Below are 12151 nucleotides of genomic sequence, written 5' to 3' on the forward strand. Positions count from 1 at the left end.
TGAGCCCTAGTCCGGGAGGATCCCACATACCGTGGAGCAACTAAGCCCGTGGGCCACAACTACTGAGCCTGTGCTCTAGAGCCCGTGGGCCACAACGAGTGAGCCTGCGTGCCACAACTACTGAAGCCCGCATGCCTAGAGCCCATGCTCTGCAACAAGAGAAGCCACTGCAGCGAGAAGCCCATGCACCACAACGAAGAGTAGCCCCCACTCGCTGCAAATAAATAGAAAGCCTGTGTTCAGCAATGAAGACCCAATGCAGCCAAAATTAAATAAATAAATTTATTTTAAAAAATAAAAAAAATTGGGCTTCCCTGGTGGCGCACTGGTTGAGAGTCCGCCTGCCGATGCTGGGGACATGGGTTCATGCCCCCATCCGGGAAGATACCACATGCCACGGAGCAGCTGGGCTCGTGAGCCATGGCCACTGAGCCTGCGCGTCCGGAGCCTGTGCTCCACAACGGGAGAGGCCACAACAGTGAGAGGCCCGTGTACCGCAAAATAAATAAATAAATAAATTAATAAATTAAAAAGAATAGATGAAGCTCTTTCCTACCTCAGGGCTTTTGACATACAACTCTCACTGCCTGAACGCTCTTCCTGCCTTCTTTCTTATGGTTAGCTCTTTCTCACCTTTTAGGCATCAGCTTAAATATCAACGCCTCAGATAGGTCTTCATTTTTCTAACTAAAATTGGTTCCAAATCCTCTTCCATTACCATTATTCCCCATTTTAACTTCTTGATTTCTTATTGCATTTATAGTATTTGAAATGCTTGCCTGTTAATTTGGTCTGTTTTCTCCATTAGAATGTGAGCTCTGTGAAGCTGGCTACCATTTTACTTACCAGTTTTTCTCCAGGACCCAGCACAGTGTTTTGCATAAAGTTATCACCAACAAAAGTTTATCAACTAAGTGATTTATTGAATGATTTCTTTGTTTTTTTCCAAGTTAATGATTTTACAACACTTATATAATGACTAACAATCTTAATGACCAAGAAAGCTCACATACATGTCCACATGCTCGACAATGATGCCTTCTCCTTGTCAGGGCATTAAAAGGCTCCTTGCATTTCATACACATTGTAACTTCATTATCTCGGATCCATCTTGGGGCTCTTTTTCCTAGCTCAGCAGTCTAAAAAGGAAAGAGAGATTCAATTTTAATGGCAAAAACTGTCATTTCCATCCGTCCATCCATCCATCCATCCATTCATTCATTTATTTTAAAAAGAATTTTAACAACATTGCTCATACCATGTTCTGAAACTCAAGATCCAGAAAAAGAGAGAAAAAAAAAAAAGGTTCAAAGACATTTAAGCAGCATGAAAAGGCACTCTATTGTATTCATCTAAGAAGAAATGAGATTCTGTCCAAATAGCCAATTTTGGCAATGCAAAGGGAAAAGACTGGGTAACAAAATAACTAGATAGATCTTCTGCAACTGCAAAGAGAAAAGAACTTAAAGAATTTAATTCAACTTACAGAAACCTCTGAGTGAATGTCATTATCCTTGGCAATTGCATTTCTGAAGGTTTCATGCCTCTGATGGAAAGCATCAATAGTCTCTTGAAGTGCCTAAAATATACATGAAATTCAAAGCACTTATTAAAGTATCACATGCAAATTAATAAAAACATTTTATTAAACAAATATCTAGGATGGAAATCACCTTAAAAATTAAATGACTGTATTCTGATGACTACAATATGTGTATAATACAATATGTGCACATCTGGGTACACATACAGAGGTTACCACAAAACAAAAATGAAAATAGAAATCAGGTTTACCTTGATCCATTCTTCTTTGTCTTGCTCAGAACTAAAACAAACAACAACAAAAAATTAAAGTGAATAAAGAGAACATTAATGAGTTATACCTGGTGCATGCAACTGTATTTATGTTATTCCAACTTTCTGGAAAATTCAGGGATGTCCAAGAAGGAGTTATAATAAAAATTAAACAGAATCTCTGGCAATTGAACAAATGAATTCATAAACATAGTTTTATACCATCCACTTACTTTGGTACACATAACTTTTGATGGAGAGAGTTAAGTTTGGCTTCTATTAGTTTAACCACCATCATCTAATTGTATATATCAGGTATCTGTAGATCTTAGCATTATACTAGATATAGGCCTAGTCTTCCAATTCACCTTTATGAAAACACATGAGGCTTTGAAAGGCTGCTAGTCACAACCCATCTTAGAAAAGATTGCAATTATCCTTGAGACTATAAATTATCTGTGTAAGGCCTTAGGGAGCTACGTAACATTTCCTTTGGTAAACAATTTAATTCTATTTTGCTAGGCTTCAGGCAATACCATACCTAATTCATTACAGATAAAACACAACGAAGATTTAAATGCCTGTAGGAAGGAGGTTTCACAGATTAATGAACCCCAGTATTTAATAATTTTCTGTTGGGAAAAAATTTACCTTTTAGTAGACTTTGGACTCAGTAAGATCTCCAAACTGAGGGATTGTGATGAGTGGGCTCTATTTGTTTGCATGTATTTGGTAGGCTAGGGCTAAGTCTGAGTCCCTGTCCCAGCCTGAATGTCACATGCCACAGTCCCACAGGTCTCACATATGTATAAGTCTGTGATCATACCATCCTTGTGACACCATCCATCTTTCTCACAAAAACTGAGTATCATGATGTGCCAGGAATACTGCTGGAATCCGTGCATGTCAAATGTAAGATTCTGCTTATATTTCACCTGGGGTTCCTGAACCAAGAACCTTGGTGGGGGCAGGGGCTTTAATCTTGCCCCTCAAAAAAGGTTTCTCCCTAATGCTATGCCCCACCCCCACAAAATCAGCTCTATTGCTCTGGAAGCATAGTTATTTGCTAGCTGCTTTTAGCCTTTTAAATGCAAAGTAACTTGACAAGTCTTTAATGCCTTTTGTTTTACTTTCTCAATCATGGCAGATTTTAAAATTTACTCCTTTGTTTAATTTACTCATCACTATATTTTCATATCCATTTAGCAATAGAAAACCATTGAATAAAAACTACATAAAATAATTTTGTTTCAAAAGTTTATATTCTTGGGCTTCCCTGGTGGTGCAGTGGTTGAGAGTCCACCTGCTGATGAAGGGGACACGGGTTCGTGCCCCGGTCTGGGAAGATCCTACATGCTGCGGAGCGGCTAGGCCCATGAACCATGGCCGCTGAGACTGCGCGTCCGGAGCCTGTGCTCCGCAACGGGAGAGGCCACAACAGTGAGAGGCCCGCGTTCCACAAAAAAAAAAAAGTTTATGTTCCTTTGAATATGGAAGGGGAAGCAGAGTGTGAGAGGTCAGTCTTCAGGCTGACTTATTTAATAAGAAAAGCAGAACATTTTTTTCTGTGTTGGCTTCAGAAGTGAATTCTCTTTAAATATCACCAAATATATACCCAATTTGGGGTTCCATGTAATCCTTCAGACTTTCTGAGAATTTCAGTGTTTGTCTACATTCTTGAGAGAGTCATTATAGACCAGAAGATAAATAATCACACTTCATTCAGATCTTCAATTCATCATATAATCATAAATACAACTAAAGCAATGAGATTAGGGGAATAAGAAATTTAAGGAAAAATGAATGTGTTTTCAGTACTAATTGGAATGTATCCAATAGTGCATATTGGAACTCTACAAAATGATAACTGCCTGTACTTAAGAAAATTTTTCATGAATCAGCCCCATCCTGAAGCGAAAACAGCCCAACCTGCTAATGGAGGGGGGCTGGAGTCCCTCTCAACTCAGGCAACCCAAGAATCCTTGATAATCTCTCTTCTGCTGTTCAGACACATCTCTCGGGTTTGCAGATTTGGAACTATGCTGATATTCAGAGCCAGCAGAACCTTCATTCATCTGTAATGAAGACTTCTATGATGATCAGAACAATTGATGAGTCTTCTCTGTGGCCAGGGCCAATCATTCAGGGAGTCAACCACTGAGTGAGGACTTAGGTCAGGAGCTTCCAAGTACAGTAACATAAGTTGTTCTCTTGGGTTTGATGGCTGGGGTCCAAATCCCACCATGATAAAGTAGGGAGACCATAACATCCAAAGCCAAGTCCTCCACCATTTTAACTCATGCTTGAAATGCTGCTTCCTAATCCTCAGGGCAGTCTCCTGGCAGCTCCCTAAGTAATGCAGGTTCATTATATATTTTCTGTGGGAAATCAAAGAACTGGCTAGGTATTTCTTCAAACTTTCCTAACCTGCCACATGTTCCATATCTATAATCACCAATTCCCTGGCTCCCTGGGTACAGATTCCTATTAAAATAATTTATTCTATTTTGAAAATGTGAAGTTTAAGCTTGTATATAGTTACTAAACACAAATATCCAGGATGAGTTCACCTAAGCAGTCAGAACCACATGCTACTGGTGCAAAGGAATAGAAAGGAACAGAAGGGCTCTCTGATTCTCCATGGATTCTAGGGTATGAAAACCATCAGAGCTGGGATCAGTAGTTAACCTCTGATCTGTGAACTTTTGGTGTATCTCAATTTTCACCATGTTAGGTTTTTTTTTTAAATAGGATAACTGGATGACAGTTTCTTAAAGCAGATATTTTAAAACCTGACAGCACTCTGTCTTCTAGAGGTTCATGCACAAGGTAGCTGTGATCTACTACAGTGGTTCTCATGTTTTGTTTTGTTTTTTTCTTCCAAACATGGTTATGCTAGGGGAATGGATGCTAGGCCTCCAGCTCTTTCTCTCCCACTCAATAAACATATAAGAAGAGCCACCCCTTCCAGAAGTCCTGGTTGCTAGAGGCTACTAGAGCCCCAAATGGCCCCCTTCATGTATCCTCAACTGTGGCAGAAGAATCATCTTTTCCAAAATGATTGATTTCCAAAATCATTCTTTCCATCAAAGTGCCATTAAGTCCTATGAATGCAGAGTCTCTGAAGGACAGATAGTTAAAGCTTCAACATTTATCATGAAATAATAAACATCAATAAACATTTGTGGACCAAAAGGAAGGATGGTGGAAAAAAGGTTAGAGAACTTTTTCCTAGAAGACTCAAAACTTTGGCTTGAATGCAAAAATTCGGTCACTTTAATTTACTGAATGCTTACTGTCTGAAAAACCACTATCCTAGGCACTACAGAGGAACCAAAAGGGAAGACATAATTCTTGACTTTCAGGAGCTTACCTCTTTCCATTTATGTCCAACCAGACATGGGATAGATCCTCAGAATTATTTTGTCCTACAATTTATTCTGATTCTTTTGTAAAGTTGTGAGAGAGGAATGGTTCTCTTACCTGGCTTGCAGTTCCAGTGTTCTCTCTTTCCCAGATACCTGGAAAGTGTGTGGATATTCCTCATTGTGAGTCTCTACGATTTTCATTCCATCAATGCCAACCCTGGTTCGAACTGTGAATTTAGAGCCCACCAAGCTGAATCTTGGCACACAGTACAGCAACATGTTGTTGAACTGCAAGAAGGCAGAACACGTGTCAAAAAACAGGAAAACAAAGAAGACAGAGGAAAGTGACCAATATTGAAAGTAGCCCTAGACAAAAATTCCAGGGAATACCATACTTTCTATGTGAGAAAAATTACTTAAATACCAGAGAGCTTTTATGCTTGTATCAAAATTGTCATATTTTAAAATTTGTAACATATATTTCCCCCCTGTGTTGGTTCATAAATATTTTATTAATATTTAAGTAAACCAATCATCATTTTGTACTAGTAAGGAAATTAGTTAAGGAAGTTAAGCTCAGCAACAATTTTTAAGGACCTCTATATACCAGAAACTGAAGTTCTCAACCATGTAAGTTGAAGCCCTTAGAGAATAAAATTTCTAACTGTTGTGTCAGGCAACAAGTCTACAATAGCTGTTAGAGCAAAAGATTAATATTTAGCAATTATTTTTACCAATATGTTTAATGTTAAGTTTAAAAAAGTAGGCAGGGCTTTCCTGGTGGCGTAGTGGTTGAGAGTCCGCCTGCCAATGCAGGGGACACAGGTTCGTGCCCCGGTCCGGGAGGATCCCACATGCCGCGGGGCGGCTGGGCCCGTGAGCCATGGCCGCCGAGCCTGGGCGTCCGTAGCCTGTGCTCCGCAGCGGGAGAGGCCACAGCAGTGAGAGGCCCGCATACCGCAAAAAAAAAAAAAAGTAGGCAAATTATAAGTTCAAATTTCATTAGAACATGGGTTAGCACACTAAATCCTCTGTAGAAAAACAGTCACTGTTTTATACTGTCCCACATCTTGCTTAAGAATTCATCATGTATGAATTAACAGAAAAGTCATTTATTTTAGCAAAAAGTCTTTATTTAAAATGAAGAACCTTATTTTGAAACTGAATCAAATTAGTGCCTCATTTCTAGTCAACCATGAACAGCTCCTGGACTTCCCTGGTGGTGCAGTGGTTAAGAATCCGCCTGCCAATGCAGGGGACACAGGTTCGGGCCCTGGTCCAGGAAGATCCCACATGCCACAGAGCAACTGGGCACGTGCGCCACAGCTACTGAACCTGCGCTCTAGAGCCTGTGAGCCACAACTAGTGAAGCCCGCATGGCTAGAGCCCACGCTTGCAACAAGAGAAGCTACTGCAGTGAGAAGCCCGTACACCACAACGAAGAGCAGCCCCTGCTCAACACAACTAGAGAAAGCCCGTGCGCAGCAACAAAGGCCCAATGCAGCCCAAAATAAATAAATAAAAAATAAGTAAAATTATAACATAACAAAACAAAACAAAACAATGAACAGCTCCTGCTAATCAGTACCAAGCAATGATTTGGGGAAGGCATTTAATTAACTTATAAATATATTAAAACATGCAAAAGGATGAAACTCAATATGGGGGTTAATTTGTAGGCAGATTCCTAAAGAAGGTCCATATTTATCTTTCTACGTCATATTTACTGTTTCTAACACTGTTTCTAGGCTTAAATATATTTTTGTAAGACAAAAGCAACTAGGAACTTAAAACACTTATGTAACCTCTCATGTCTCAGGATCATTATCTGTAAAAGTCACAGGTTGTTGAGAGGATTAAGTGAGGAATAATGTCCTGTTTTGTCAGGTCCTCTTTTTAGCTCCAACCATGAAAGAAATGTTGATGGATATTTAAAACATTTCAACATGTTTATGTGACAATGTCCACTGTACTCATTCTGAAAGCGAATTTTTTACCAGTTTGTTCCTCATACATTATTTTGCAACTTCCTATAACCAACATCATAAATTTCATTTCCACACTAGATAATGTAGAAATAAAAGGGCACTAAATACATTTTTATCATATATATCTGAGCACCACGTTTCACATTTACATTTCTAGAAGGGAACATAATCAATGCTTTATCATTAATTGTCCACTGTATTCTAGGTATGGCAATCACAGCCTCATTGTAGTACACAGAATTTAGAGATCTGAAAATACTCTTAAAGGTTCTCATCACCATCCCAGCTTGATTAAGGCAACAGCTTGCTAACTGTTCATGTTAATATTTCTTCCTCTCTTCTATAAGGCCTTCTCAGGAGGGGATTTGGCCATGTCTGAACGGTACTGCAGGAGGTGCAAAGCGCCACCAAAATGGACAGGACTAGCCAATAAATACCCTTTTCCTTCTACTTAGAGGTGAAGGTGATAATGCTTACAAAGAAGATGCCATATACGTAAAGGAATTAAGTAGCTAGTCCTGTTCCCTCTGTGAACCTTGCTCCTGCGGCAAAAGCCACCATCACCTTCTCTGGGTTTTGCTGGTACTAAAAGAGGGAGTTATAACAACTGTAGCACCAAGTAGACTGACTTTCCCTTTCAGTGAAAGAAACTCCTTTTATTCCATGCCCACTGCTCAGAAGTAGTTATTGACAAAGGAGTCTCTGGGTGGCAAGCTCTAGAAGTGCTAGGCTGTGCCAAACCCTAGAAGAAAGTCTCAACTTTATTATAAGTGTAGGGAGGTTCCTGCTTCTTGATCTCCAGGGTTCCTTGACTAGTTATTTCAAGTCTCTTTAAAATATATTATTTGATTGAAATAATTCAATTTCATGCCTCACAAATGGCAGTTCATTAAAATTTGTTTTAGAAGGTAAAAATACATTGTTGGAGAAAATTTCCAGTGCCCAGCCTGTATTCAAAGTTTAAATAAGTCAAGAGAAAAAAATATATATAACTCTGTTAAAAGGTATAAGGAAATAAGGACTAGAACTCCAAAGAGCCAAGAATAAAACCTCCTATCATTCTATGGGATAATTCAGTGATTTTTTTTTTTAACTTTCAGATGTCAGGTGTGGTTATTGACTTACTCAACAGAGTACCCTACATAACATAAAAAGCATGACATGGAGGCGAGTAAATATGCAAACACATGATGATATCTGAAAGCTGAAATCAAATTCTAAATATAACTTGGTTTTTCAGATTTATACATGTAATATCCCCAGAATAGGAAATAGAAAACTAGCACTCATTTTACTTCTAGAGAGAAAGGAGAAAAAATAAAAGGTACTTCTGAAGTTTCTACATATAAGAAAAAAAAGATGCTCCATGGGAATAAATGTGTGCTGGGGAGAGGAGAGATTCTGTGACAAGTACAGTACTAGAGGGGAAGGACTGAAAGAATGAACACTACAGGAACTGCTTCTAAGATGGTCTTCAAAAGATGAATAAGGCTTTCCTAAAATTTCTGCTGTATGACTCCATTCTCCTGGAAGGCAATGACATGATATGTTTGATAGCTTATAATAACTGGAACAAGATGGGTACTTTTCTCAAAGTCACTACTGTTGTATTCCCCCAAGGCTCTTTGCCATCTGTCCTCCAAATAGCTGTTTAATTTGGCTCTGAATTAAGGTATTCAATCCAAAACTATTTCCAGAATAATTCTCAAATGTGAAAATTAAACCAAGGCCATTGGTTAGACACAGAGCTGTAAGTTTAACTACAGAAACTGTAACACTGATGTTGAAGAGGGGAAAGGAAAATTACCTAAGCACCTACAGGTAAAGACAAAGGGAAGACACTGACTCACAGGCATTTTGCCCAGAACAGTATATTAAGCATGTCTTTTTAATCTGGATTTTTGATGCTTTGACATCTTGGGGCCTTGCTGACATTGGAGGACTGCCCCCTCTCAGGACTACTCAATTCTTTGAGACACTGAGTGGCTCACCTGCAAGCATGACTTTCATATGGAAACCAACAGATCCAGAACTCACACCCCAAGCACCTCCTCTTTTGAGCGCTTTCACTCTGAGTCAGTATTCCCCTTCCGTAAGAACCCTAAGGCTACGTGCCAGGCAACAGTCCCTGTGTGCCAGAGCCTGATGAAATTATTTAAACTAGCAAATTCTAAGCTGGTTTTCTCTGCCTTGCCTATTCCTTCTTGCAGAAACCACAGTACAGGCTCCTGCCCACATTTGCAGCTTGCTTCCTCTGCCTTCTGACCAACTCTGGTGCTTTCTCATGTAGCTCTTCCATGGTGTGGCATGCCCCCTCCTTTGGGAATCTGCAAGTGTAACTATCTTTTCAGTGGCAATCATCTCCTGATGTGTTGGCCTCACCATATTTGAATAACAAAACCTACGCTTCAAAATAAACAGCCCTCTGGACCCTAACATGACATCACATGTCCCTGATTTACATTTAGGTCTCTGTAAAGCTTCTGAAAGGTGAAGTTCTTCTGTTGGGCTCCAATGAAGATTTTTTTTTTTTTTTGCAGTACGCGGGCCTCTCACTGTTGTGGCCTCTCTCGTTGCGGAGCACAGGCTCCGGACGCACAGGCCCAGCGACCATGGCTCACGGGCCCAGCCGCTCCGTGGCACGTGGGATCCTCCCGGACCGGGGCACGAACCCGCGTCCGCTGCATTGGCAGGGGGACTCTCAACCACTGCACCATCAGGGAAGCCCTCCAATGAAGATTTTTTTATAGTTAATTTGTAAAATATCTATAAATTTTTTAAGTTACTGAGATATAATTCATATACCCTTTTAAAATGTATAATTCATGTTTTTTATATAGTTGTAAATTGTGCAGCCATCACTACTATCTAATTTTAGAACATTTCCTGACTCTAAATAGAAATCCTGTACCCATTTCCTCCTCCCCACCAGCCCTAGGCTACCACTACTTACTTCCTGCCTCTATGCATTTGCCTATTCTAGACATTTCATATAAATGGAATCATAACACACAGTGTGGCTTTTTGTGAATGGCTTCTTTCACTTTACACAACGTTTTCAAAGTTCATCCACATAGCATGTATCAGTATTTTATTCCTTTTTACTGCCATATAATATTCCAGTGCATGGTTATACCACATTTTGTTTATCCATTCATCAATTGATGGACATTGATGAATGTTTGTTTGTTTCCACTTTTTGGCTATAATGAATAATTTTGCTATGAACATTCATGTATAAATTTTGTGTGGACATGTTTTCAATTTTCTTGAGTTATACAAACTTGAAGTAGAAACGCTTCAAGAGAGATACTGAACACCCTTCTGCATGACAATTAGTTCCTGTAAATCTTCCTTGCAAAGGAAGCTGTAACCAGACAACAGAAACCTCTAAGCTCCCAACAACTCATACTAAGGCTGGTGAGATGACTGCCTTGTAGCAGAAAAGTCAGATGTGAATAACATCCTGAGAATGTGTCATGTGCCAGTTACCGGGCAGCCTCTTTACCAATGTGTCTGTTTCTTTGCCTATAATAATAATCATAGTAATAGCTAACATTTACTGAGCTATTACTCAATGTTAGCTTATTGTTACTCACTGTTAGCTATTATGATTATTATCATATCATTAGATATAGAAAGGAACTGGAATTAACAGAGACTAAAATATAATGGCCTGGATGACCCAAGGAGAGCTCCTATATTTTCGATAAGTTCTAGACTAACTGTCATTTCCTGGAAGTTAAGGAAGGGATGGAGATTGATTGCAGTGAAAAGGAACTATGTAGTAAACTCATGTACTTTTACATAGATATTTGAGGCACAAGTTTTACAACTTTGTCTATATATTTCTTCAACTAGAAGAATTAAGAATAGTGGTCCCCACATATACACTGATGGCTACGATCATCATAGAAAGGTTAAATCATCTTTACTACGTGCTACTGAAGTAAATTATACATGGTAAGTACACAGAAAAATTATAGAAAAAATACTTCAAAAAAAGATTTGTGTCCTAGAAAGAACAAGTTTCAGTTACTAAGGACATTCCCTGATGTGGAATCCTGACAGTACTGACTAAACCAGGTTAGATATAATTGTTTTGGTGAGAGCAAGCAAGCATCCTACTTTTCCAAGATGCATATAACAATGTTTATGGGTTATTCTTATGTGACTTGCTCATACTACAAAACTCACTAAGAAAAGGTAGCGTTCTTGTGCCGATGTGTTCCGAGCAGCTAGTTTGAGGATCTGTCCTTCTTTTATTAGCTCATTTGAAGGATTTACAATGTCTTCTTCTTCTCCCAACATTTCATAAATTTCTAAGAGTTTCTTTAGGTTCTCCTAGGACATTAAAACAAAACACAGCAAGATCATATATAAGGAGGTTTCATCTTAGTTCCTTTAATCAATGACCTTAGCTAAAATATACATAATTCAGAAGGGATTGGAACTAAGCATAAATTTTGGTATAAAGTATGTCAGTTATGATCAAATTAAAACCTGGGAGAAGAGGGATAACACTAAACATTTTATAAACCATCTTTTTGTTCACTTGTGTCAATTCATATGGGTCCAAACCTGTAGATAATATCAGACTATATTATTGGCAATTATCTAACTAGAATATTCCCATTTCCTCTGGAAATCACTTACCATTTTTCTTATTGCACTATTAGAATGACTTGCTGCTGTAGATATAATTTCAAGTGACTCTAAATGGAAAAAAAGAAAAGTAAATACATTTTGTCCTTACTATGTTACTAGATAGCTGAATAATATACAGTACAACAAGAAGAAATCTGGGATGGAAGATACATGATAAAAGCAGGGGGCAATTTGCATTTACAAGCTGGATACTTTCAAAAGTTCATTTGTAAGCAGATTATTTGGAACTTGAAGGGTATTTCCTCATTAAAAGTCATATACAGTGAGTAGGCTCTCAGGTACATTTAATTGATAAGGGACCTTCAAAATAACAAACACCCTGACACTAGCTTT

General features: G+C 38.7%; 1 protein-coding gene across 2 annotated transcripts in view; it reads right to left on the reverse strand.

The window, feature by feature from the left end:
* Positions 1–12151, reverse strand: part of FGD4 (FYVE, RhoGEF and PH domain containing 4) — a gene marked incomplete at both ends in the record, with an annotated part of 196128 nt that overhangs the window by 8557 nt on the left and 175420 nt on the right. For both annotated transcript variants that reach the window (XM_079715259.1, XM_079715260.1), the window contains 6 exons: positions 1014–1139; positions 1487–1579; positions 1795–1825; positions 5278–5450; positions 11348–11494; positions 11807–11865. In XM_079715259.1, the coding sequence (XP_079571385.1) occupies positions 1014–1139; positions 1487–1579; positions 1795–1825; positions 5278–5450; positions 11348–11494; positions 11807–11865 (629 nt within the window). The remainder of the gene's footprint in view (positions 1–1013; positions 1140–1486; positions 1580–1794; positions 1826–5277; positions 5451–11347; positions 11495–11806; positions 11866–12151) is intronic.

Source organism: Hyperoodon ampullatus, assembly GCF_949752795.1.
Source record: "Hyperoodon ampullatus genome assembly, chromosome: 11".
Classification (NCBI taxonomy): Eukaryota; Metazoa; Chordata; class Mammalia; order Artiodactyla; family Ziphiidae; genus Hyperoodon; species Hyperoodon ampullatus.